General features: G+C 46.2%; 2 protein-coding genes across 2 annotated transcripts in view; one reads left to right on the forward strand and one right to left on the reverse strand.

The window, feature by feature from the left end:
• The window catches only part of LOC134489944 (zinc finger protein 345-like), a 46,164-nt gene extending 19,084 nt beyond the window's left edge, over positions 1 to 27,080 (reverse strand). Inside the window, exons 1-2 of the mRNA XM_063292819.1 lie at positions 26,667 to 27,080; positions 25,421 to 26,610 (exon numbers count right to left, since the gene is read on the reverse strand). Of these exons, the coding sequence (XP_063148889.1) occupies positions 25,421 to 26,610; positions 26,667 to 27,080 (1,604 nt within the window). The remainder of the gene's footprint in view (positions 1 to 25,420; positions 26,611 to 26,666) is intronic.
• Positions 866 to 9,165, forward strand: SH3BP5L (SH3 binding domain protein 5 like). The gene is made up of 6 exons (XM_063291399.1): positions 866 to 1,512; positions 2,852 to 2,914; positions 4,084 to 4,212; positions 5,705 to 5,866; positions 6,105 to 6,278; positions 7,534 to 9,165. The coding sequence occupies exons 1-6, from the start codon at positions 1,300 to 1,302 to the stop codon at positions 7,933 to 7,935; spliced, it is 1,143 nt and encodes a 380-aa protein (XP_063147469.1). The 5' UTR covers positions 866 to 1,299; the 3' UTR covers positions 7,936 to 9,165.
• Positions 27,081 to 27,508: the final 428 nt, after the last annotated feature.

Genomic DNA, 27,508 nt, shown 5'->3' on the forward strand with positions numbered 1-27,508 from the left:
GTGCATATAATACACAAGTGGGTTTGGGGGGCAGGATGGAATTGGAAGCATTATGTTAGAGGGAAACGGAACGCAAGGGCGTCATCTGGTGTGGGTTGAACAGCTGCAAAATGAGTGAGAGTGTGCGGTGGTAGGAGACAGGTGACCCATCCGAAGGCTGCATGTCTAATGAAAAGGGCTGTAGTTCATAAATGTTTATGCCACAATGAATTTGTTGGTCTGTAAGGTGCCACAGCCTCTTTTTTTGCTGCAAGAGGCAGCATGTTGCCTTTCTGAAACTTAAAGGTGTGGTGCTCCATAGAGGACAAGAAAAGACATGAGATGTCTCTGTCGTGAAGAACATAACTTTAGCTTGCAGCCGGTGAAGGGGAGCTATAGTTGGGTGTTGCCTCTTACTAAATACAGATAGTCCTCGCTTAACAACCATTCATTTAGTGACAGTTCAGACCTACAACGGTGCTGAAAAAACTGACTTATGCCTGGAACTTACGTTTGCAGCATCCCCATGGTCACATGATCACAATTTGGGCACTTGGCAACCAGTTCACATTTATGACCGTCACAGCATCCCGTGGTCATGTAATCACCATTTTCAACTTTTCCGGCTGGCTTCTGGCAAGCAAAATCAATGGGAAACCACATGATTTGCTTAACAACCATGTGGTTTGCTTAATGCCCACAGTGATTCACTTAACGACTGCCACAAAAAGTTGTAAAATTGGGTTGGATTTGCTTAATGACTGCTTCACTTAGTAACCAAAATTCCCATCCCAATTGTGGTTGTTAAGCGAGGACTACCTGCAGCTAGTTTCTAATGCATTCTCTGTTTTTCTCTTCCCCTTCCCTCCCCACTTGGCTGTTTCAGTTCGTTAGGTGGTGCTGCTGGTCCTACCATCAAGGGAGGGCCCTAAGAGAATGCAGTAGACGGGGGGGGTGGAGGATACGCCTGATGGGGAACTTTCTCCACCCCCTCTGCGAGTGAGCATTTTTGGAGAACGGCTGTTCCTGCGCCTCACTGTCTGCGGGATGCTCTTGCATTGAAGCGCATTAATTTTCCAAAGAATTCCAGCTAAGCTGACGTCACTAGAGGTGGCCCATTGGTTCCCAGACTGGTGCCATCACTCTTGCCTCTTTTCATTCCTTGCTGGGCTTGCCAAAGGTGTCTGAATGGATCCTGAAGCCCCAAGCCAATTCCCTGTGGGTGGGCCTGGCCTGCAAATGATGCCTGGGTTCTGGTGACTTGGGCGGCCTGCCCCCCAAGGGAGAGCCAAGGCAGCAGAGGGTCCCGGGGAGCCTGGCATGGAGGACTCTGACCAGCGATTGGTGCTGGGCATGAACATGGGGGATGGGCGGCAGACACCGCCCGGGCAGCTGCGAACGCCCTCTGAAGACAGCGAGGAGCAGCGGGTGCTTGGGCCGGAAGCCATGTGTGATGGTGGTGGCGATGCCAAGAAAAAAGAAAATGAGGAGGAAGAGGAAGAGGAGGAGGAAGAGCTTGACCCTCGCATTCAGGTGAGAGAATGCTAAATTCCTTCTCTCGTGGCCACTCCTCCATGACCAGACCCTGAAACTTTGGAAGTTATGGTCATAAGGTCTGGTTGCAAAAATCTAGGGAGCTACTAAATGACTACAAAGGGATAAAGAAAGCTTCAGCTCTTCGCTGCCATCTAGTGATGGTCTGGATATTTGTAACCCAGATCGGGTGGCCTTGACAAACTGGCTTAGTCTGCGCCAGTTTGAAACTCAGCCTCCCTGTCTCCTGAAGGGCTACAGGAATTGAATTAAAACTGCAAACGTTTTTATTAGGTACTAGACAACTCGTGACCTGTTGGGTCATCATTTCAGAGATATTTCCTTACCAGATTCCTCAGTGCCTTCAACAGTCTAATGTACAGGTAATCCTCACTTTACAACCACAATAGGGACCAGAAAACTGGTTGTTAAGTGGTATGGTCATTAAGTGAGTCACCACATGACCGGATCCAATTTTATGACCATTTCTATGACAATTGTCAAGCAAATCCAGCTTCCTCAATGGACATTTTTTGCCAGAAGCCAGCAAAAAAGGTCGCAAATTGTGATCATGTGACCGCAGGACTCTGCAACTGGTGGTAAATGTGAGCTGGCTGCCAAGCGCCTGAACTGCGATCACGTGACTGCGGGGGTAGTGTGACGTTTTGCATTGATTGTGTGAGTACAGGTTGTAAAGCACTTTTTCCGAGGCCGTTGTTACTTCGGACCATCGTTAAACAAATGGTCATTAAGCGAGGACTACCTGTATTATTTATTGTGAATCTCTTGGAGACTTACCTGAACAGGAAGTCAGGGTACCGATGTTTCAAATATGATGTATTTAGAGACTTGTACCGTTCCATCATCAATATGTAGGAGCTTGAATCTTGGGGACTTTCTCATCCCATCCCTTATCCTTCATCCTGTAACATTCCTAGGTCTGGTCACTCCCTTTCACCCAAATAGAAAGTTAACTTTCTTTCGAAAGCCTTTATTTCTGGTTTAACAGAATAATAACTGGCAAGCAACACAGTGTAACTTTCCATGGTCGATTCTGAGTGAAATAAAGGATTTTTTTTCCTGCCTGTTCTCAGTGCTTGAATGAGTACGTGCCTATGCATGAGAGCATATGTCCCCTCCCTGTTCAGAAGTCTAGTAGGAAGTAGGCCATTTGGAAAAGGGAATTCCAGCCCTGGGGATGTGCTGGGGTTACAACTCCTAGAATTCCCGGCCAGTGGCCATGCTGCCCGTGTCTGAAAGGTGCCAGGTCAGAGGAGGCTTGTGGCCGTGCTGAGTTCAGCGCCTTCTCTGAAGCCGGTCTCTGCTTGTCTGCCTGCAGGAAGAGCTGGAACACCTCAATCAAGCCAACGAAGAGATCAACCGAGTGGAACTGCAGCTGGATGTACGTCAGCCGTCTCAGAACGCCTTGAAATGCCAAGGGAGGGCAGCCAGGGTTGTCCTTAGCGTTGTGGGGAGGGGGAAGCACTCTGGGCAAGGCAGGGAAGCGGAATGGGCTGCTGAAACCGGGCATGGGTAGGAGGTTACTTTCCCTAGTTTGTGGGGAAAGGGTGTTTGGGGTTTTTGAAGTGGCTTCCTAAATGGGCTAAGTCTGTTTTAGGGCTTGCAGAGGTTTTATTCTGCTTTCCACCCCAAAACAGCAGGGAAGAATGCCACTGATTTTCAGCAGAGTGCTCAGCCTTCAGGAAGCACCTTAAGATGGGCTCAGGGCATGTGCCTGAGGCCGTAAGTTGCCCACCTCCGGTTTCTGTCTGCACACGCACATTTGCGTGCAAGGATCTGGGCACTGCATGCTGCAGGTTTGTCTGCACCCAGGGATGTTTGGTGTGGTTTATTGTGGTAAGTGCTACAGATTTCTGGCAGCAAGCATCCCTGGGGGAGGCAGGGAGAGGAATTTGTTCTGCGGTTGTGCTGTGCGTTGAAATACAGCTGAGTTATTGGGAAGGTGTGCTCTCCTTCCCTTGCTTCGAGCCAGAAAGATTGCAGCTGGAGATCTCATATCCCCTGCCAGAATTAGCCCCCTGACTCAACTACCTGTGAAGAATCTGGAAAGGGCTAAACAAGGATTCACAGCCAGGCCCTCCAGAGACTTGAGGGCAACCCCTGGAGGCCCTTCCAAAGCTGCTAAGGTTTGGGAAGTGATGCGTGAATTGCATTTAATGGAAATTTATTGCAATTGCAATTCATTACAATTACATTTAGTTTTGGTCTTGGTCCTGCCTGCTTTTAGCTGGCTGGGGAATTCTGAGAGTTGAAGTCCACACATCTTCAAGCTGCCAAGGTTGAGAAACAGTGATTTGCAATATGTCGGCACCATCAGGGCCTCTGTTGCTGGTCCAGAAGGTGGCCACGGGATATGGGCCCTCCACGGGAGCCATACTTGAACGTCCAACTTACGCAGCATTGGAGTCAGTCACAGGGAAAGAATCTCCTGAGGGCCACAGGTAGGCTGGAAAAGCCGTGTCTGAATAAGATTAATAAATAGAGCAAGAACTGGAGGAGGGGGCATGTTATTAAAGATGCTGACACAATTTGTGCCATTGGTCTTAACAGGAAGCCCGCACCACGTACCGGAGGATCTTGTCCGAATCTGCCAGGAAGCTTAATGCCCAGGGCTCCCAGCTGGGAAACTGCATTGAGAAAGCACGCCCTTACTACGAAGCCAGGCGCTTGGCCAGGGAGGTATGCATGCCATTGCCTTGCGTGAAGGTATCATTTATCCTTAAAACCAGCTTTCCAACTTGGGTTCAGCTTTAGCATTCCTCTACTTGTTTTATGACATCAACTCATAAGCCATTACCTGGATTCAGAAGCAACTCTCCTGAATTAGGAACCCCTGGTTCCTTGAACAAATGACTTGGGGTCCCACAGACCTCCTTTTTGAAGCCATCTACAGATCACTGTTGTACTTTCACACCAGTAGCTTCCAGAAGGGGAAAAAAAAAGAGTGCAGTTTTGTTTTTTAGTGTGTATCTTGATTCTCTGGGGTCTGCACTGTGGCTTACAAAAGAAAAACTGCTTATTTAATTTTTAAGAGAGGATCCATAAAATGTAGGAAGAAATGGAGCAGCGTTATTTAAAAAGGGAATGCAGCTGCTCTTAAGGTATGCTTGGTGAGAGAGCCACTGCTTTTCCAGAGGCTGTTGAAGTCTCTTTCCAATCACTTCATTCTCTCTTCCATCATGTATGGAAAATCAGAGGCTGATAGGAGCGTAAGGAATACAGGAACGCTGATTAAGTATGGGGCCTGTCAAAATGATCAACCAGTTTGATGGTTGAGATCTTTTTTGATGGGATCTGAGCTTTTAGCTGCCCCACTGCAGCTGTACGTTCTTGTGCTTTCTTTTGAGTTTTGATTTCTGTGAGGGCTCTGGAAAAGCACAGTTAAAGTACAAGATGGCTCCAATTTCCAGTAGCCAAGGATCTGCTGCCATCATATGCAGAAGGTGCTGAATCAAACTCAGCAACTCAGCCTTTAAAAGATTGTGAGATGATAGGAGTGCTCTTGCATACACACTGAACCCTCCTTGCTGGGAGGCTGGTTTCTAATCTGTCTTTCTCCCCCCCCAATCCTCTAGTTTTAAGTACTTCAGGAGGCTGGTTTCTAATCTGGCCTTTTTAGGGAGGCTGGTTTCTAATCCGGCCTTTTTAGGGAGGCTGGATTCTAATCCGGCCTTTTTAGGGAGGCTGGATTCTAATCTGGCCTTTTTAGGGAGGCTGGTTTCTAATCCGGCCTTTTTAGGGAGGCTGGTTTCTAATCCGGCCTTTTTAGGGAGGCTGGATTCTAATCCGGCCTTTTTAGGGAGGCTGGATTCTAATCTGGCCTTTTTTTCCAATCCTCTAGTTTTAAGTACTTAGGAATGTTTTTCTTCAGAAAGGAGAGCCAACTAATCTGCCATCCCTTGCCTCCAGTCTGAAATGGTACAGCCCAGTTAGTCCCTTGTGAATCTTGTGTGTTTCAGGCCTCAAATGCTTTCTCAGGTTCAAGCTGTAGATCAAATCTAACAGAAATTAGAAAAACAGGGGATGGGTGGATTTCTCTCGAGCGGAAAGAGAAGATCCAGTAGGGGCCCAAAGAACCGGTTCCTTTTCTCAGTTGTATGTGGGCAACGTTAAGAGTGATAGTGGTTGTTTAATTAATATGGCTGATTCCATTTTTCCTGCTTTCTGGAAGGCCCAGCAGGAGACCCAGAAGGCTGCCCTGCGGTATGAACGAGCAGTTAGCATGCACAACGCAGCCCGGGAAATGGTTTTCGTGGCTGAGCAGGGAGTCATGGCAGACAAGAACAGGCTGGATCCCACCTGGCAGGAGATGCTGAACCATGCCACCGCCAAGGTGAAGTTCTTCTTCTAGGGTGGCACTGGGCTGAACCTTCCCCACCTGATGGGCTCCAGAAGAGCCAGGACTATCAGGAGAGTTCTGGACAGGGAAATGTCATTCTGGAGTGCCCGCTCGATGTGGCTGCCTTCTCCGGTGTCGGAAGGCAGCGGGCACCATGAAGGTGGAAAGAGAGAAGAGGGTAGTAGGACTGGTGCAGTGTCAGTTCAGTAACTCTGACTCCTGTGCCCTTCAGGTGAACGAGGCTGAGGAAGAGCGGCTGCGCAGCGAACGGGAGCACCAGCGTGTTACCCAGCTCTGCCAGCAGGCCGAGGCAAAGGTGCAGTCCCTCCAGAAGTCCTTGAAGCGAGCTATCCTGAAGAGCAAGCCCTACTTTGAGTTAAAGGCTCAGTTCAACCAGATCCTGGAGGTGAGGCTGACCTTTGACCCTGCCCTAAGTCCCTTGCCTATGCCAAACAGGCGGCGGGGGGCAGATGCTGATCTTCGCAAGAGGGGTCTGTGTTTGTTTCCCGCCCATCCTGAGACTAAGCTAGGGAGGTGGCTTCACCTCTTCCTGATGGGATATAAATCCCACTCCCATAACGTGAAGTTATGAAACTCTGGGCGCAGATTTGAGGTTCAAGGATGTTGTCTGTCGTGATTCTTCCAGCTCAAGTTAACATTCTGGATTATCTTGGAGGAAAAAATAAACCCTCCTTCTGAGTCAAGTTCAACTCTTGGTGCCTACATGGAGATACCCGTGTAGTTTCCTTGGCAGTGGCACGGAAGTGATTTGCTATTGCTCCGTTGTCATTATTGGCACAGACCCGCCTGACCTCCAACCTTAGAACTCAGACTTCCAAATGGGAGGGAAGAGAATTTGGAATTCTAGGTGGGAATCAGGAATTGGCTTTGGAATAGTGGATCTCATTCCCAGCTGTTTGTGCAGAGCCTGGCTCCACAACCTTTGGGCTGAGGGCTGCTAACTCCCACCCCCTGTTTAATGTTGGTTTTGTCTCTCTCCCATCCATCTTTTACCTAATGCAATCTTAAGCCACCAAGTTTAATTACTTACTATACTCAGTACTAGTGGTGGCAGAAGGGTGCATATCTATGGATGCCTATATCTGCCTCTAATCTCCCTCAGCTCCCCTATGTAGTATTCTAGAATAGTATTCCTAAGGCAGAGATCTTGCCCTCAGTGCAATCCTGGCTTAATGACCACAGGTGGGACCAGAATTTCGGTGGCTAAGTGAAGCAATAATTAAGTGAATCCGACCCGATTTTACAACCTTTTTTGTGGTGGTCATTAAATGAGTCACCACAGGCATTAAGCAAACCATGTGGTTGTTAAGCGAATCATGCAGTTCCCCAGTGATTTTGCTTGCCAGAAGCTGTCCGGGAAGGTCAAAAATGACGATCACTTGACCGCAGAATGCTGCGATGGTCATAAATGCAAATTGGTTGCCAAGCGCCCAAGCTGTGATCATATGACTGCAGGGATGCTGCAACAGTCATTAAGTGTGAGGACCAGTTGTAAGGTTTTTGCAGCACCGTCATAAGTCCGAACCATCACTAAACAAATGGTTGTTAAGTGAGGACTACCTGTAATACGATAACATATTGATGGGTGCTATATTAACCCTCATCGTAGATTTTCTTGCCTTGTGTCTCTTGCATTTCAGGAGCACAAGGCCAGGGTCACTTCCCTGGAGCAGCAGGTTGCCCAGGCGAAGATGCGCTATTCCGTGGCCCTGCGCAACCTGGAGCAGATCAGTGAGCAAATCCACGCCCGGCGGCTCCAGCGCCTGGTAGGACGGCGCACTTCCCCGGTCGGTGCTGAAGCCAGCCCAGCACTGCTGTATGGCGGGATGGTGCTACCTCCGGAGCCCGTGGCCTCGGCCGACACGCTCTCAGTCCTCAGCTTCCAGACCATCGCCTCTGACCTGCAGAAGTTTGACTCAGTTGAGCACCTGCTCGGCCTGTCTGATGCGGCCAGTCTCAACAGCGATGAGCTGGAGGAAAGGGAGCAGCGGCGCATGGCCCAGCCCCACCCCTTCAAGCACCACCGCAGCATCAGCCTCTGACCCTGCCCTTCCCCCACTGCCCCTTTAGGTCATGGCCCTCAAAAGAACGGGGAGGTGGTGGTTCCAAGGCACCAGGAGAAGTTACAAGCAGAGGCATGGATTCCATAGTGATTTTGGCCTCACCCATCTGCAGTGTTGATTTTTCCCCTCTGTATGTAGGTGCAACCCCAGATTTCCTGCCCTCTTAATCTCCCTGCACCAGGGCTCCTCCGAGTTCCAGTTGTTTGGAGACTTTAGCATTCTGGTCCCACCCTCCCTGATCCACCAGGCTGCCATCTCCCCAAGCATGCCCCTCTTTCCTGGGAGCATTGCATGCTGGAAGTAATTCTGCAACTTTGCACTTCTGTCCTGGCTTGTTGGATCCCTGGTGACATAGTTATTCTCAGCTGCTGGAAGGCTGTCCAGGGCCAAGAAAGGGGTGGGAGGGAAGCCGCATTGCTCTTCTTCTTAATGATTTGTTTGTGGGGAAGGTGAATATAGGTGGGCTGTAGAGGTGCTAATGTAGAGATGCTCCCCTGTTCCTCTCACCACACTTGAGAGAACTTCCCACACTGCTTTCACGGAGTTGCCACGCAAGGCTGTACATGACAACGTGGCTTGTTTAAAAAAGAGCTCGGGGGCCCCACAGGGCTTCTCTGACTCACTACCACGCATAACTGACGAGGCATGCCATTTGTCCCTCCTGAGCCACAGATTGCATACGTGGACGCGCACACACACGCACACACACAAACACAAGATGGCAGCCATCCACCTCTTTCTTGCTTCTTTAAAGGAGAGACATGCTATCTTGCCTCATTGCAAAACCCGATGGAGAAACTGGTGCCCCAATGGTACCGTCCAGCACTCCCAGGAGAGAAGACGTGAGGCGGGAGGCCTCCTTCCACCAGAAAGGCCCCACCTACCTACAGTAATACCCTCGGTACAGCCCTTTCTGCCATGTGTTCTTCTTGGGACCTAATCGTTTGCACTAGCAAGTGGCAAAAGGGGACTGGCAATTTCCTTCTGTTCCTGGCAGTCCCCGTCTTTCCGTGCCTTTCGGGAGGGTGGGGAGCAGTTTCTGCCACTCAAAACAAATTTGCTGGACTTTGGCTGTGATGAGAACTTACTGGTTTGAGGCAGCCATACAGCGACTCTGTATATGTTTGTGCGTGTGTGTGTGTGTGTGGAGGTTTGTATGACCGGCTTATGCTGTGTGTTTTATTTAAAGTAAAGTTTATGCCCTGTGAAGTGGCTTCTTTGTTTTATTTATTAAGTAGAGCCAGGTACAATGCCCCTCCCCACCCAGCTGTGGTGCTGAAAAGGGTGGGGGGAACCTTTCCTGTGTAGGAAGCAGAGAATTGCACACATTTCATCAGTCCTTCCCAAATGTTTTTGCTGTGTGAAAAAACGGGGGATGAGGGTGAGCTGTCCCATTCTTGGAAGAACACACAAGATTTTATAGTTTACACATCTATACAGGTAGTCCTTGACTTATGACCATTTGTTTAATGATGGTCCAAAGTTACGACGGCCTCAGAATGGGTGCTTTATGGCCTGTAAAGCACTTGCGAACGTTGTAAAATGTTGCAGCCGCCCACAGTCACGTGATCGCATTTTGGGCACTTGGCAACTGGCTCGCATTTATGATAGGTTGTAGCCACCCACGGTCACGTGATTGCATTTTGTGACACTTTTGCTGTTTTCCGGCAAAAAATGTCCATTGGGGAAGCTGGAATTGCTTAATGACTGCGGTAATTTGCTTAACAACTGCCGTAAAAATGGTCGTAAAATCAAGTCTGGTCATTTGGTGACTTGACTTACAACCGCAATGACTTACGATGGAGATTCCGGTCCAAGTTGTGGTCATAAGTCGAGGACCACCTGTATGCAATCTCAGTGAGGAAGTGCAGACCTTTTCCCTGTACTGCATGCAAAATGTGTATCCTGAATGTACCTTTTAAATATTTTTAGTCCTATAAAGAAAAAAAAAAACAATAACCAGATATAATAATAAGTAGCACCCAAAAAAAATGGAACTAAAGCACAGAGGAAGAAAAAAAGCAAAAAAGAGGAATAAGGAAAGGTAATACATCTTCAAACAAATATACAGAGGGTACCAAAAGTCATGCCTCACAGGCCAATCACAGTATATTAATACTCTTTTTTGGAGAAAATGTTACTAAGGAATGTTCAAAGGTCCAATTTGAACATTTAATGTAATTTTTGTAATAAAGTGTCTATGAGGCATGACTATGGAGCATGAGTTTTGGTACACCCTGTATAACCACGTTAAGCATCAAATAACAAAAGTGGGCCGTATGGAATCATATTGATCAGCTTCCCATGGCATCAGTAGAAAGCCATGTAAAAAGTAAGCCTTCTATCCAAGATTTTAAGTTGGGTCCCCCAAAATAGCTGTGGCCCATGCATTGTAGATCCAACGCTCTTCATACTTAAGTTTATTTATTTAATTTTGCCACCACCCATCTCCCCCCAAAGGGGGGACTCTGGGCGGTTTACAATAAAGATAAAAACATTAAAATAGCATAAACATAAATAGATATCAAATACAAATATAATATTAAGCATAAATACAGTATAAAATCCAGATGACGATGATCGTTGTGGTATCGCTCAGATATATCTAAAGGGCCATTTTAGGGCACTAGCCATCTCCAGGAGTGATCCCTTCCCGCCCTGAGCAATAATTCAACACATGTACACATCTTGGATACTTCCTTCTTTCCTAAGTGCCCTATTTACCATTCTGAACATTAAACCAAAACTATGTCAGCCTAGAGCAGGCCTGAAATCTGGGTCAGAGACCCAATATTCTGCACTCCCAACATACAGAAGATGAATCCCAACCCTAATTATACATCCTTGCAGGGATCCAATATACTCAGAAAAGAATCTTCTGTTGAATTAATACCATCCAAAGGTCATATAATGTAATAGTTGCCCAGCCCAAATACTCAGACTCACAAGAGGTTGCTAAATGAAATCTGATTTATTAGGGAACTTAGGACAAGTACAGAGAAAGCTGAGAATGACAGAAAGTGCGCCAAATACAAACTTAAAACCCTCGTTGCAAACGTAACCCCGCCTCCCTACCAGCAGAGCCGCCCGTCCCAGGTGCTGGCAACCGTCAGCTCTTCTAGCCTGGGAAAGCAACCTTGAACACAGGAGATAACCCAAATACATTCCGAGCTCACAGCCAAGAGATAAACCCCTCCCAAGAAGAACCGTCCTCCCAGCAAAGATGAAACACGCATCTAACTAATGACATGCGAAACGTTACAATGCATCAAACACATTGAAACGGCGAACATGACATATAATGTAATACTAATTAAACATTCTTTACCCTAACTTACTGATTTGTTAAAACAATATTCTTAGTATTCCAATGAAAATGAAGTAGATTTAGGACCTTTGAAACTTCTTTCTAGTAATAATCATTATTTCAGATTACTCCAGATTTGCTAATGCACCAGGCTCAAATTATACAGTTGAGATACTGTAATTGTATGTACTACCACTGAGCAGTTCAAATTGTTTCTGCAAAACATCAGATGTTTTGAAAAATTGATTAGTAATAAGGTGGTCAAAAGTGTTTGTTTGTTTATCAAATTTCTGTCACCACCCATCTCCCCCAAAGGGGAACTCTGGGCAGTTTTGTCTGTGAACTACAAAAAAATGGTTGGCAACACTCCTAAGGAAGTGGGTTATCCATAATATCAACATCTTATGAGAGTTGGATCACATTTAAATCTGCCCAACGTATTCCAGTTATGTCTTGCAGCTTTTAATTGAGAGATGAGAGCCAGTTTGGTGTAGTGGTTAAGGCATCAGACTAGAAACTGGGAGATGGTGGGTTGTAGTTCTGCCTTGGGCACAAACCAGCTGGGTGACCTTCGGCCACTCTCAGCCCTTAGGAAGGAGGCAATGGCAAACCGCTTCTGAAAAACCTTGCCAAGAAATCTGCAGGGACTTGTCCAGGCAGTCTCCGAGGATCGGACATGATTGAACTGATTAAGAAAAAATGGATGGATGGATGGATGGATGGATGGATGGAGTGGGTCTGCAATTCCCCAAATGCTGACTTGGAATTCTGGGTGGCAAAGTCCCAACACTTCTGTTTTTCTATATATAATGTATTTGTTTTCTGAGAAAACTCCCTGGACCACAGTCTTTATGACAAATGGCTGCAATAATGGTGGCTGGAGTGTTATTGTTGATTCATCCTCCCAGAATAGATTAGCATCACCATCGTGAACTGAACATGGAAGCATTCTGAAACTGCCATTAATCTGCTGGGATCTGTCAGGTTTAATGCTATACAGATTTGCCTCCTAGTAATAATTCGAATTCTTCGTTCTTAAGATCAATCCATCAGTCTAGCCAGACTCACGAGCTTTCAGGGGAGAGCATCTTAATGGGCCTCTTAGGAAAAATTAGATAATACTGAAAACCAAAGCTAAATAATTGTTCTTGACCAGAATCTCAACTTTATTTCTTCTGTGCGTGGATTATCATCCATTTTTCCAGTACAAAACCCCAACTTGAGAGCATACCCATTAGAATCCATATGACTTAGTCATGACAGGCTATAACTGCTGGAGGCCAAGAAACCCCAAACCTTCTCCAAAAAGGAAAGTGTCTGCTGAAGTCCCTCCAACATATCCCTTGATTTTAGAAGGGATGAATGTTTGAACAGGCACCAGCAGATATAGTATTCTTCTCCAGGGATTCTTCTCCAGGGATCTGTTCTGATTTCTGGGAGTCCGCTGAGAGAGGAGAGAGAAAAGGAAGGCATGGACCATCCATTTTTGGATCTCCCTTCACCCTGACCATTGCTAGCATGAGAGAACAGATTTCTTTTGGGAACTGGATTGCCAGGAGCAAATCGAAAGTCTGCCTCCCTCCCTTTCACGACTGTTTCTTAGAACTCTTTTTTCTGAAAGGACAGTACTCACATCTCTTTAGAGCAGTGTTTCTCAGCCTTGGCAACTTTAAGACGTGTGCACTTCAATTCCCAGAATTCCCCAGCTAGCCTAAACACTAAACACTGGAATAGAGAAATGGCAAAAATAACAGTATTTTCTGCAGTGAAATTGAGGGCCCTCCTTGCACTGTTATTTCAGGAAGCCAAATAAGGTTTTTTGTTTTTGTTTTACAAGAACTGTTAATGCTGTGGAAACTGAGGTCCCTTCATTCAGTTGGTTTACAGGTAGTCCTTGCTTAGCAACCACAATTGGGATTGGAATTTGGTTGCCAAGTGAAGGGGTCATTAAGCGAATCTGATCCAATTTTATGACCTTTTTTGCGGTGGTCATTAAGCAAATCACTGTGGGCATTAAGTGAACCACATGATCGTCAAGCGAATCACATGGTGGCCCATTGATTTTGCTTGCCAGAAGCTGGCCAGGAAGGTAAAAAATGGCGATCATGTGACCATGGGATGCCACAACAGTCATAAATGTGAACTGGTTGCCAAGCGCTGAAATTGTGATCACGTGACTGTGGGGATGCAGCGACAGTCATAAGTGTGAGGACCAGTCACACGTCTTTTTTTTAGCATAGTTGTAACTCTGAACCCTCACTAAACAAATGGTTGTTAAGCGAGGACTACCTGTATATCTTGTGCTCTTTGTTCGTGTCCTTCTCTCCTAGGGATGAGGGAGGGTGATTTACCGGAAGATGGTTGAGAGGCATTGTAAAAATCCTGGAGGAGTTCAACAATACAATGAATGTCAGAGTTGCAGCCATTCATCTAATGCTGAGGTGGGGAGACTTTGTGATTTTGGGGCAGTAGGTTGCGCAGTGTAGTTACTACCAGCATTCTCAGATCATGGGCAGGCACCATTTCCCCTTTCTCTTTTCACCCCTCAGAAACATTAATTTCAGGACTAGTTCACACAACAAGGCTTGTATAGTCAGGGCTTTTACAGTGTTTTTGGGAACCGAGCATGGTGGTTTGTGAAGCAGGGCTGATGGTATGGTTTCCATGCAGCCCCAGACAGGCACCAATTTCCCTGAGAACTCCTCCCCTCATCTCTGCCAAGCTCCCTCATGGCTTGAGTTATTACATTTGAAAAGGTACACTTTCCAACAAGCTCTTCCTTTTCGAAAATGCCCATATGGGCTTGGTGCGCCTGCTCAGAAAATAAAAATGTGTGTGGCTACAGTCTAGGATTGTATTTGGAAGTGGGCTCATCTGCAAAGACAAGGAGCAGGGATAGTGGAGAGAATCCTGTAACAGTGGGCTTGCAGGGGTGTGGCAGGTAGGATTCTAATTTAAAAAGATTAATTAACACCCCCCCCAACTGGGATGGTGGTTATGGCTTAGCAATATAGGCAAATTTCAAATTGTGGTTTAGTTAGTAAGCCATGGCTAAACCATAGCTTTGATTGATATATGAACTCAACCCTCTGATTTTCACAGGTACATATCTTCATGTGTGGTGCTCTGAAACACATCAAAACTATAGCACTATGTCCTGCCCTCACTCAAATATTTTTGGAGGAGATAAATGGCAGCCTCCAGGAAATTTAGGAGGGCTTCTTCTAAGGGGCATGACAAACTGGCTACTAGAAATGAAAGAAGAATATGAACAAGTTCACCTGGAGAGGAAAAAAGGAAAAAATTAAATGCAACAGAATTTTAATCCATTGTGTTTCAATCAGGTAATCACATAAGTCATCCAAGAAATAAAATGACAATTCCAACAGATCCAGGAGTACAGATTGTTGGAAGTCCTGGCAAATCCAGCATGCCTCATTAGCATGTGCATTAGCATGTAAATTGAGTTTGTCCCATGATGCTTGCTAGAGGAAACTGTTTGTTGCCATTCCCCCTTCCTCTCTCTCTTTCTTCCTCCTTCTTCCACTGGGAGCGAAGCACATGGCTGTGTGCTGCTCCATCTCTTGGCCACCATGCGGTCAGCCTAAGAAAAGAAACCTTTTCCCCCTTTCTCCAGGCAGCTCTTGGCAGTTGTAGGGCTGAGATTTTTAGGGCAAATTAAGTTTAGAAAGAACAGAAGATACAAGGAACTTCATTTTCCACCAAAGATGGATGTAACAGAACCAACAATAAAGTCAGTAAGACTCATTTTACTTCTTAACCTACTCTGTCTAAGCGTGTGATTCTTTATGCTTGGGAGGGCTGCGTGCATAAGATCAATAACCTGTGTTTCTCTGATGTGCTCATTAAAGCTATTTTAAGATAATATTCTTTTTCTGTGTGCAGCTTCTCAGCTATGTTAAACTGCTCATTCAGTGGTTCTAGCAGGCCACTAAATGGCTTCACAGATAACCATAGATAAAGAGTTACAAATGCAAAGCATGTACAGGAAAATAATAACCAAAAAAACCTTGCTGTAACAAGCTGTCTTCTGATACTGAATCACAAAATAATTAAGCAGCCCACTGCAACTTTTAACAGACCCAGTTTGGGTTTACATATCCTAATAACCATAAAGTAGTTTACTTTTGGCTTAGCTGATGTATGAACTCAGTCACTATGGTTTGTAAATCATGCTTGATAGATCAGTGTATTGTGTGAATTAGGACACTGTGGCTTATTCATCAAGCCATAGTTAAAAATCATGACTTAATGCAACATGTAAGCCTAGCTGTCCATAATTACAGCTTCTCTCTTTTGAATTGTCCTTAAGGACTAGTAGTTGTTTGAAAGCTGTTTTAAGCTCCATGTAAGCTGGATGTTCCTAGCTTTCAAGGCTACACTGGGCTGCATTAAACAAGCAGGAGCATCTTCTTCCTTGGTTAATACCTCTGATTCCCATCTACTGCACTATCAAGCTCATTGTGATGGGTTTACAAGCAGTCCTTGTTTAATGGTGCTAATTGGGACCGGAAAGTCCACTGTAATTCGAAAAACCACATGACTGCACTGCTTAGTGATGTCAGTCCCAGCAGTCCCAGTTGCCATAGTTAAATGAGGACTGCATGGGTTAAGCAAGGACCTCATGTGACTGCAACTTGCAACTTCCTGCTGGCTTCCCCATTGACTCTGCTTGTGGAAAGCCAGCAAGGAAGGTCACAAATTTCAATCATGGACCATGGGACGCTGTGATGGCCATTAAGTACGAGGTCCAGTCATAACTACCACTCACTCAGTGCCACTATAAGTTTGAACAGTTGCTGAACAAGTGATTGTTACACAAGGACTACCTGTATTTCTGGCCTATTCAAAAGTATTCCTCCAGCATCAAATGATTCTAACTGATTAATATGCTTAATTTAACACATTTACTGACAGTTCCTTTGGGAGAGGCAGTCTCCTCGAGGGAGAAAGAATATATCAATTTCATTCACAAATCATGCTAAACCATAGCTAGGGTTTAGAATGCTTGGTGAACTCAGCTATTGTGGCTTGTAAACCACAGCTTATGGCTTAGCCCAAATGTGAGTCCAACCAATTGCCGTTTCCTCAATAAACCACTATTAAACAAACCATGGCTTAGCCTGATGTGTAAATCTTCTGCATCAATATTTACAAAGCAGATAGCAACACAGGTATTTAGCTACTCGAAAATACCTTGCAATAATCTAATTACATTGTTCACTTCCATAATAGAGAAATGCGTTCTGACGTAATATTGTTTACCTGCTTCCCCTTATTTATTTCTTCACTTTGTAGCATTGTAGAATGCGTATTCATCTGCTTGATTTCTCAGAGTGAAAATGAATGTTTTCTCAATCTTCCTGCTAAAGGATTGTTGCCTTTGAACAAAACCACTCAGAGATTATTATACCGTTCTCTGGTAACACCCCTTATATAATAGTAAATGGGATCTTGTGATGAACTCACAAGGGGATATTTTCATAAAGGGATGTTGATGTTTTGGTAAAATCCCAAGATAAGATGCTACCTAGAAATAGAAGATTTGCAGGCATCTCCTTCAAAATTCGTTCAGGCTTTGGAGGAATCAAGCTGTATCAGCAGCAAAGTAGGGGTGAGACCTTTCACTCATGTCAAAGGCCTTTTTCCTAGCAAGGAGGGACCCTTCTTTTCACCTCACCTGTCTGCCTTATTTTGGAGTCAAAATAAGGGCCAAGAGGAAGAGTGTGCAGCTCCTGCTGTTGATGTTGTGGTGCTTCAAGTTAAAAATTGTTGTTTTTGAAGCCATTAGTGGATAGCTAGGACCACTGAATGGAGCAGAGCTTAACACAGTGAAAGATGCACACAGAAAAAGAATATTAAATAGCATCAATGAGCATGTTAGAGAAATATAGATTATTGATCTTATACACTTAGCCCACCCAAGCATAAAGAATTACACACGTAGACAAAGTAGGTTCAAAAGTAAGTAAAAAGAAGTCTTACTGATTTATTTGGTCCAGTTACATCCATCTCAGAAGGAAGTTGACTATTCTGGTCCTTCCTTCTAACTTAATTTACCCTCAGCCCTCATTGCTGCTGAAGGTTGCGTGGAGAAAGGGGCAAAATCCTGACTCTAGGCCCAAGCATGTGGCCCAGAGATGGAAAGAACACATGGCCACATGGTGCTTCATTTCCAGATAGTGGAAGGAGGAGGAGGAAGAAGGAAGAGGAAGTGGGAGGGACAACAAACAGCTTCCTCAAGAAGCACAGAGAATTATAATCCTAAAGCAGACGTATCCACATGCTAATGAGGCATGCTAATTTGCTGAGATCTCCAACAGTTTTACAATTAGGCATGAAGGGCAGGGATGTGAATGGGCTTCCCTTGCCTGAACCTGTCTCTTGGATAAGAGCACATGAGCCCGGATCCTCCATTTTGCTGTCTGGGGAATTCTGGGAGTTGAAGTCCACACATCTTAAAGTTGCCAAGGTTGAGAAACACTGATCTATATGGTGATTTAGTCCAGGTCAGGCTATGGTACAGCTAATACCTTGTGCCAAACCATAGTGGGACTTGCTTTAGTTTGCTGCAGTCAGTGGATTTGTGTTTGTTTATTCAACAGACCACTCATACCTGATTTAGAGTGACATCTGAACCCAGTTTGTTTGTCTACTACAAAGCCCTTCTGAGATCTCAAGGATCTGCTTGATTCTTGGTGGAAAGGAGTCTGGGATTGAATTTAGGCCTTTCTGTGCACAAAGCAGGCATTTACCATGAAGCTGTGGTCTCTCTCTGGCTATAAAGTGCTTGTGCATGATCAGGGTATAATCCCGCCCCTCCCGTCCAACCTCTTCCTGGTTCCAAGCTAAGAAATAAGGACTGTAGGAGAAACAGAAGTCAAGCAAAAGGATTCAGCATTGGCAAAAAGATGACTGGCAGGGAAGAGCGATGACAATATGGTAACAAAGGACTGAGCCAGGAAGAGAACTTCCAAAGGCCATCTGGGGTCTACAGCAAGTCCTACTGACCCAAATGAAGAAGGAAGACTAACTCAACCAGCAGTTTGCAGGGTAGGGGTAAGCAGGTTAAAAAAAAAAAGCAAGAACCAGAACTTGTGCATTTGTTTATTTATTTATTTATCAAATTTGTCACTTCCCATCTCCTCCCACCAGAGGGACTCTTTACTTTAAATGAATTCCAAGAAAGCCCATGTAAACAAAGAGGATAACAAATAAATCACAGCCTGACTGGGCTCAGCACAGGCCAGCGTTTGGGATTTTGGATTGGTGATTATACCCTCCCCCAAACATAAATGTTGATGTGGATGAGGAGGCAAGGCAGAGCTTATACACCCTGCCCCCAGTTTTTATTTTATTTTTATTGAGAGCCATAAAGCTAGAGAGATCCCCCTCCTTTGTCCAGGAGTGTCTGCAGGACGTGGTTAAAAAGTCAGGATGGTGACTTGGTGGGATTGGAGTGCTGCCCATTCAAATGGGTAGGGCTTCAGTCCCACTGTTGTGGCTGCCATCTTGACTTTTTTGACCATGCCTTGCAGACCACCTGTCAGTAACCCTTTTACTTCGGGGTAGGAAAGGTGTTGGCATCCATCTGTAGGCTGGATTTCACCTTGGGGCCGTTGCTTCCTGAACCTCACAAAAGGGAAACAGGATTGCTGCTTCACTGGTGGCAAATCTTAAATTTTCCAGCTTGGCCAGCCTGTTTATAGGGTTAAGAAACCATCTGGGGCCAGTAGCAAGTTGGAGGATGCCACAATAGGCTCAGCCAGTCCCCAAATACCCCTTTAGCTCCTCCACATTACTGTTATCTCCTCTTCCTCCCTACCACAGCACCCCCACCCATCCCAGTAAGCAAGTGATGATCCTTCAGCACCACCAACTGCAGCCATTTATCATTTTAATTTTCCACAACTCCTACAGAGTTGTGGGGCCTAAAGATCAAGAGATGATGGAAGAGACTGGTCTTTGCGGCATGCCAACTTTCCATGAATTTATTTTAAATGAAAAATACATAAAAATTAAAATCAAGAATAGTCTCAGTACTGTTATGTTTTTCTAGCAGTGCTTCTGTCTTGGATGGATGGATGGATGGAAGGATGGATGGATGGAAGGAAGGAAGGAAGGAAGGAAGGGAGGAAGGGAGGAAGGGAGGAAGGGAGGGAGGAAGGAAGGAAGGAAGGAAGGAAGGGAGGAAGGGAGGGAGGGAGGGAGGGAGGGAGGAAGGAAGGAAAGAAGGAAGGAAGGAAGGGAGGGAGGGAGGAAGGAAGGAAGGAAGGAAGGAAGGAAGGAAGGAAGGAAGGAAGGAAGGAAGGAAGGAAGGAAGGAATTTACCTTCAGGGCTGCTTTGGCGTAAATAAAAAAATGAAACTTCTTTCTCTAAGAGAGCAGAAAACCAAGACAAGATCCAATGGATGGAAGCTTTATAAAGAGAGATCCAAACTCAAAATAAGGAGGAATTTCCTGTGAGAGCTCTCAAGAGGCGGGACAGTATGCCTCCTGGAATCAGGTGCTCCATCAGGTGCAAATATTGGACATGGTGTCTGGAATGGTGCAAGGGTCCCTGCCCTGGGCAGAACGTGGACTAGAAGACCTCCAGGGTCCCATCCACCCATAGCGACATTCACAGCACCCTGAAACATAAACTAGGCAAACTGACTGAATTCACAGAGCACACTATTTTTCTCGTCTTTGCACAGTACAGTGCAGACATGTGCCTGCACCTGTGCCAAAGATGAGCATTTACTCTCTTGCCAACATACATGGTGCCCCAATTCTGAGAAGGCTACATGTCCAGAAGTCTCCATTTAAGAAACAAGAGATCTTTCAGTGTCTTTAGATATTAACATTTGCTTTCAAGACTGTGTGGAAATCTGCATTTTCAAAGGAACGTTTTAAAATAGCTTTGTGGAAGGTGTCCTTCAAATCCTGGCAATTGCCAAGCTCTTTTGCTACACTTAGGTAGCAGTTCTATAGTCTTCTATCTGTAAGCCTCATGGAATCGCCTCCAAGAAAATTTACAATGATTGACATATTAAGTCCCCCCTCTTTTTTAAGTTTCCAGAGCCCTCTTTGACCACATTATTAAATACCTGCAAGATGATTGCTGTAAATTAGTGGTGTGGCTTCCCATTATTTTGAAGCAGGTATCACAAGAAAATCCTGCTACTTAAAGCCTGGAACAGAAGTAACATAGTATTTAAAAATTAATCAACCCCCAACTTTCCCCCCACTAATAAAACGATAACAGATTAAACAGGGAATCCCTACCAAATGCATGACGTGGCCTCCTACAAGCTGCGTTCACAATGTACTCTCTTCCCTCCAGCAGCCTTTGGCCATCAAAAGGGGATGAGGGCTGTTTTTGCACAAGATAAGATGGCTGGGGGCAACAAAACAGACAATACAGGAAATGGAGAGAACCACCATCTTCTCTTTTCTCTTAACAGTGGAATTTAGAAAAAACATACTTTGTTCACTCCAAACAGCAGAAACTGCCCTCACACAGAAGATGCTAACAGACAAATATGGGGGGGTTTCTAATGAGATTAGGGGGTTCTTATATCTCTCCTAGATATAGGGGGTTCTTCTAATGAGATTAGAGAAGCCAGCAGGGACCAGGTCCATCAGCAGCTGTTGGCCACCCTTGGGAATAAATGGGGGTTAATCTTGGGGGGTAACACACTCTTCAATAGCGTAGGGGATTCCTGGCTCATCTTCTGCTTGCGGCTTCCCAGAGGCTGTGTTTAGACATTGTGGGGAATGGTTTCAGGACTGATCCAATGTTTGGGGTGATCCAGCAGGATCTGTCTTATGCACCTGCTTTCTGCCATACAATGAATTGATTGTTTACGCCTTGTGAAATATCTGAGACGTATGGGGGGAGGCAGGATGACTAAATGAATAGCCTGGAGTATTTGGGCTTAGTGTGCTGGGCAGGAGTGTCTGCCTGGTGAGGCATGTGTGAATCCAAAGAAGTCAAGATGGCAGTACATATTGCCCATAAAAAAAGGGGCAGAGCTTTGATTGTGCAGCCATCGGCACAATCTTGATTTTTTGACAACCCCGCCCCCCCCCCAGTGGACGGTCCAAGTGAGAGGTAAGCAGCATGGCCTTTTTGAGAATACAGCAGGTGCCCGGTTTAAGAACATTCCAGTTTACAGACAACTCCTAGTTAAGAATGGAATTCCATAAAGACTATTATATTAAAAATTCATGTTAAGTGCAGTGTTTCAGGTTAAATACACAGTACTGCTTTGTGTATTATTATGTTTAAGATGTTTCAGTGTATTTGGAAGTGTTTCTTAAGTATTTTATATGCATAGGTAAAGGTAAAGGTTTCCCTTGACATGAAGTCCAGTCATGTCTGACTCTAGGGGGCGGTGCTCATCTCCGTTTCAAAGCCGAAGAACCGGCGTTTGTCCATAGACGCTTCCTCTGTGGTCATGTGGCCGGCATGACTAAACGGAACGCCGTTACCTTCCCGCCGAAGCGGTACCTATTAATCTACTCACATTTGCATGTTTTCAAACTGCTAGGTTGGCAGGAGCTGGGACTAGCAACAGGAGCTCATCCCATCACGCGGATTCGAACTGCCGACCTTCCGATCGGCAAGCTCAGCAGCTCAGTGGTTTAACCCGCAGCACCACCGCGTCCCTTGTTTTGTTTTTTTTAATATGCATAGAAAGGTAAAATATATACTTAGACCAGTGTTTCTCAATGGGTGGACTTCCCAGAACTCCCCAGCCAGCATGGCTGGCTGGGGAATTCTGGGAGTTGAAGTCTACCCAGCTTAAAGTTCTCAAGGTTGAGAAACACTGACTTAGACAAACATTTGATTAACTGATGCTAAATAACTGTTCTGACTTCTGGACTTCCGGTGGGGACATGGTGGACTGAACAGCTGTGCCCGTGGGCTCAGCGGACAGAACTGACAACATGGCAGTTTTTTGGGGCTGAGGCAGGTTTTTCCTGAAGCCCAGGAGTGTTTTTTCCAGAAAAACAAAAACTCCAGGAATCACCTGGAATCCTCTGGACGGCTGCTTACAGCCAGAAGATCGCAAACAGTGTTCGTGTTCAACTGGTAAGAGCTAGCCAGGAGGTTGGGACGTCACCATTTTCCAAGCCGCACTTGGTTTAAAGAGACACTAAGACCAGCCACCCCATTTCCCAATCACCCAATTTATATTTCTTTTAAGTATGCGTACCCTAAGAAAGACTTTCTACAGCACGGAGAAGCGGGCTGTCTTGGTGCTTATTGTTATTTTGGGGATTAATTTTTTAAGAATTTTTTTTTTTTAAGATTTGGGCTTTGTTTTCCCTCCAAATATTAAGGAGGATTGAGAGTAAATAATAAACTGCCCAGAGTCCCTCTCTTGGGGGGAGATAGGCAGTGGTGAAATATGATAAATAAATAAATGTCTCCCTGTTACTATTTTTGTACTAAATTTGAAGATATCAGCATTTTCCTACACGTTGAATTGGCTGTTTTGAACTATCAGTTTTCTGCCTCTACTTTCCCTGGGGAACTGTCTGCGTATCTCATTTTCGCTTATGTAAACACATTCTGGAATTCTTTCATATCTTTGACAGGGGCAGTTGGGCTGTTCGATTTTTTAAAGAAAAAAGCTCTGTGTCCATTGTGGGGATATGTAAATGCTCTGGTTTATTTTGAAGTGGGATAAGGGCTTAAGAATATTTATCTGGATTGCTTTTAGGGGTTGGCTGATTTATCTTTATTTATTTGGATTAAGATTATTAAGGTATAATAAAAAATGTTTATTTGGATAGTTTTGGGTTTAATATGATTAAGGTTATTGCAATTGTTGTATTATCAAGTACAATGCCAGACAATTTATATGTTTTTTAGTTTCATCTTTATTATAGTAGACAGAAATGTATAGAATAGTAGTAGGAAGGAAATAATTAAATAAATGTTATTGGGGGGAAGTTGATTAGAAGGTTTATATATTTTTTTTCTTTTCTTTTCCCTTTTAATATAAGGGGAGAGAGGAACTGTATTTAGTGATTTTTATAATGTGCCAATGGAATGATTTATAGAAATAATGTGATTTTGGTTTAATATAGAGTATGGGATTGATTATGGATATTTTTGTATATCCTTTATGACGCAGTGGCGCTGCGGGTTAAACCGCTGAGCTGCCGATTGGAAGGTCGGCGGTTCGAAACCGTGCGGCGGGGTGAGCTCCCGTTGCTCGTCCCAGCTCCTGCTCACCTAGCAGTTTGAAAACATGCAAATGTGAGTAGATCAATAGGTACCGCTTCGGCGGGAAGGTAACGGCGTTCCGTGTCGTCATGCTGGCCACATGACCCGGAAGTGTCTATGACAACGCCGGCTCTAAGGCTTAGAAACGGAGATGAGCACCGCCCCCTAGAGTCGGACACGACTGGACTTTACGTCAAGGGAAACCTTTACCTTTACCTTGCTGTTAAAAGTCAGAAGTCACCTCTTTTTGTAACTTTCAAAAAAATTTTCTCTTGTGTCTCTACACTTTTTTTTAGTTTTTTCTTTTTTTTCTTTGAAGTTTTTTTGTTTTTCTGTGGTTTTTATCTTTGCTTGAAACTTAATAAAATTCTTATAAAAAAATAAGTAACTGTTCCGACTTACATACACATTCAACTTAAGGACAGACTTAGGAATGGAGCTCGCTCTTAAACCGGGGACCTGCTGTACTGCCTTCTCCATCTCAAAGAACAGGCTCGTGCTTCACGGAGCCCTACCCGCACCCCGTTCACTTCCCTTGGTGGTAAGGCTGTTTTCCTGGAGTTCAAAGATTTTGAACATACGTCTGTATGTACCACGAGGTTCTCCATTCTCGCCTGGTGCCCACCGGCGTACTGGAGGATGCTGAAGAAACTTGGATGTCCTATAAAGGAAGCCAACGAAGGATGCAGCTGGAACTGGAACCAGTCCCACCACAACAGGGAGAGGAAAAATGTTTGAAAATGAAAGACGGGCAGCATTGTAACATCACATTCACAGAACAGAATCTCTTCATGGTGGTCTGTATCGTGTACCCTGACAAGATAATTCCCTGGAAAAGTAGTTCAGGAATTTACGAGGATGAACAGGACAGCTGTGATGAATAACAGAAAGCACAAGAAGATTGGGAGACACAAATGAGTGAGAATTTCTCAGAAAGAGATGAGATCATCTTTACAAATAAAGAGTCTGTGGAGGGAGACACGGAAAGGAAGGCAGTTGACTGTTGAGCCAACGTCTTGGAGGTTGGAAGAAGAGCAGTGAAGAACGGGCTGGATCAGGTCAAGGTCACCAAGGCGTAACATTTTGTTCCCACAGCAGCTAAGCAGATGTCTCTTGGAAGCCCACAAGCAAGACACAAGAGTAATTAGGAAGGGAACTACAAGAAATAGAGAGCAGGTAGGGTACCATGACACTTGCACGCTACTTCACGAAGGCTCTCTGGCAGGAAGGTGCTCTGTGATGGACTTCGGTAACGTGGCTGGTTCTCAGGAAGGAGGGAGCACATTCCAGGGAGGGGAGCGAGATAAGAGACAACACAGCCCAGAGCTGTAATGTGGGAAAACTAAGAGGTTCAGGATAGCCCCACCCTAGAGCCTTCCCAGGTTATTTCCCCTGGGTTAGATAGGGTCGCTTTAGTCTGGCAAGATTCTGTCTACACGGTGTGAGCAAATAAAGAACTGAAGTTTGGCTGGACTGATTCCTTGTCATTCTTGGGCTGGGCCTGAAATGTTCAAAGGATAAAGGATGGAAAGCAACATGTGTGCGAGGGGCTAGTTCATCAAAGAAGAAGCCTGAGCACCAGATGCAGCTGAAGAGGGAAAGGCTGGGTGGGAGAAGGCCCGGGATGGGAAGGGGAGGGCCCAAGGCAGCTCCAGAGGAGGGAGGGGAGAGGGGAGGGCGAGGGAGGGAAGGCCGGCGAGGGAGGGAGGGGGCTGGAGGGTGGAAAGGAGGCGGGGAAGACCGGGCCGGTGGGCGGAGGAGGGGAGGGCTCGTGGGGGCCGGGGGCGAGCGACGGGCAGGGGGCCAGCCCAGCCGAGGAGGCCCGCTCGCTGCCTGCGCTGCGGGTGCGCCAGTGGCGGTTCAGGTGGGAGCTGCGGCTGAAGCCCTTGCCGCAGAGGCTGCATTTGTAGGGCTTCTCCCCGGTGTGCATGCGCCGGTGGATGGTCAGGTCCGACTTCTGGATGAAGCCCTTGCCGCAGTCACTGCATTTGTAAGGCTTCTCACCCAGGTGGGTGCGCTGGTGCTTCAGCAGATTAGAGCGCACACTGAAACTCTTGCCACACTTGTGGCATTTATAAGGTTTTTCGCCAGTGTGCGTCCGCTGATGCTTTACCAGCGCTGAGTTCTGGGCAAAACCTTTCCCACAGTCGATACAAGAATAGGGCTTCTCACCTGTCTGTGTGCCTTGACAGCGCACTGCCTCCTGCCCACCCCTCCCACCCTCACTGCAGGCTGGGTGCTGCCACAAAAAGGGCTTCCCACAATTGCTGCATTTGCAGGCCTGCCAGGTCCCTCGAGGATGCTTCCGCCTCGTTCCCAGGAAGCCACGGTCCAGACAGTGGCGGGGTGGGTGCTCAGCGCTCCGGTACACATGCCGGTGCCGGTCCAAGTGGGAGCTCTGTGAGAAACTCTTGCCACAGTCCTCACAGTGGTAGGGCTTATCCCCAGCATGGATACGCTGGTGTCGGTCGAGGTGGGAACTCCAGGCAAAACTCTTGCTGCACTCCTGGCAAGTGTAAGGCTTGGCAGAGCCATTGGGATGGTCTGTGTGCCAGTCCTGCAGCAAGGCTGTGTCTAATCCAAAGCTTTTGCCACACTCTTTGCAGAAGTACGGTTTGTCTGCAGCGTGGTGAGCGCGCCGATGCTTAGACCGCGCCGCGTTTTTGTTGAACTCTTTGCCGCAGTCGCTGCACTGGTGAGGTTTGGTGCTGACTTTGCTAACCAAGGCCGTGGTCCCAGTCAAGCGACATGTACAGGGGGCAGGTGCTGGGATGCTGCCCAAATGTACACGTTGGTGGCGGTCAAAGTGTGAGCTCCAGGCAAAAGCCCGGCCACAGTCCTCACAGACATAAGGCTTCTCGCCAGTGTGGATCCGCTGGTGGCGCCCCAAATGAGAGTTCCAGTTGAAACCTTTGCCACACTCCCCACATTTGTAGGGCTTCTCTTCCAGGTGTTGCTTTTGGTGCTTGATCAGATGTGCCGGACACCAAAACTCTTTCCGCACATGTTGCACTGGCAGGGCTCTTCTGGGCCAGGGCCGCTTTTCTTGCCCAGGTGGACGTGCTGGTGCTGGATAAAGGCCGAGCCAACGCTGAAGCTCTTGCTGCATGTGGCACGATGGTAGGGCCTAGCCCTTGTGTGGCGTTGCTGGTGGGTTACCAGAGTGGAGTTCAGCCGGAAGCCCTTGCCACATTTGTTGCACTTGTGAGGTTTCTCCGTGCTGACTCCACTCTGCCTCCAGCAACACTTTCCAAAGCCAGAGCCCTTGCCACAATCGTGGCACCAGCTAGGGTGGCCCAGCAGCCCATGATGGCTATGCGGAAAGAATTTCTTAAAGCTACAGTGAGTGAGCAACTGGCCTTGCTTCTTTCTCTTAGGCTTCTCACCTGATAGGGACTGACATGGGCCTTCGGTGTTGGCCTTCTGCTCAGACTCAGGGACCTTCTTGGACTTCTGTTGTGGTGGATCCTGCTGGGCACCAACCTTCTCAACTGCCATTAGCTTCTCTTCCTCCCGCTTGCTGTGGCTCCACCTTCTCTTCCCCTTCTTCCTTCTCCTCATTCCCATTCTCATTGTCACTAACCATCCCGTCATCTGCTGGAACAATGAGAGAATCCAGTCATTCCTGAGGTCTGGGAAAGGAAACTTGGGAGAAGGGAATTAAAAAGGATGTCACAGAGTTATAGACCTGCCATCAAAATCCACCATAGTCCAAGACCTTTCTGAACCTCCTCAATCCCACCTCTTTCCATGAGAGCCTGCTGGCTGAGATTAAGTTCATCCAGTTTAGATACATGTAGTCCTCACTTAATGATAGTAATTGGGACTGGAATTTCCGTTGCCGAGCAATGCGGTCATAAAGTGCAACGACACATGACCACGTCGCTTAGTGACAGCAATCCTGGCAGTCCCCATTGCCATCGTTAAGAGAGATTGTGGGTCATTAAGCGAGGACCTCCTTGCAACTTCCTGATGGCTTCCAACAACTAAAATCAGTGGGG

The sequence above is a fragment of the Candoia aspera genome, chromosome 2, assembly GCF_035149785.1.
Source record: "Candoia aspera isolate rCanAsp1 chromosome 2, rCanAsp1.hap2, whole genome shotgun sequence".
NCBI lineage: Eukaryota > Metazoa > Chordata > Lepidosauria > Squamata > Boidae > Candoia > Candoia aspera.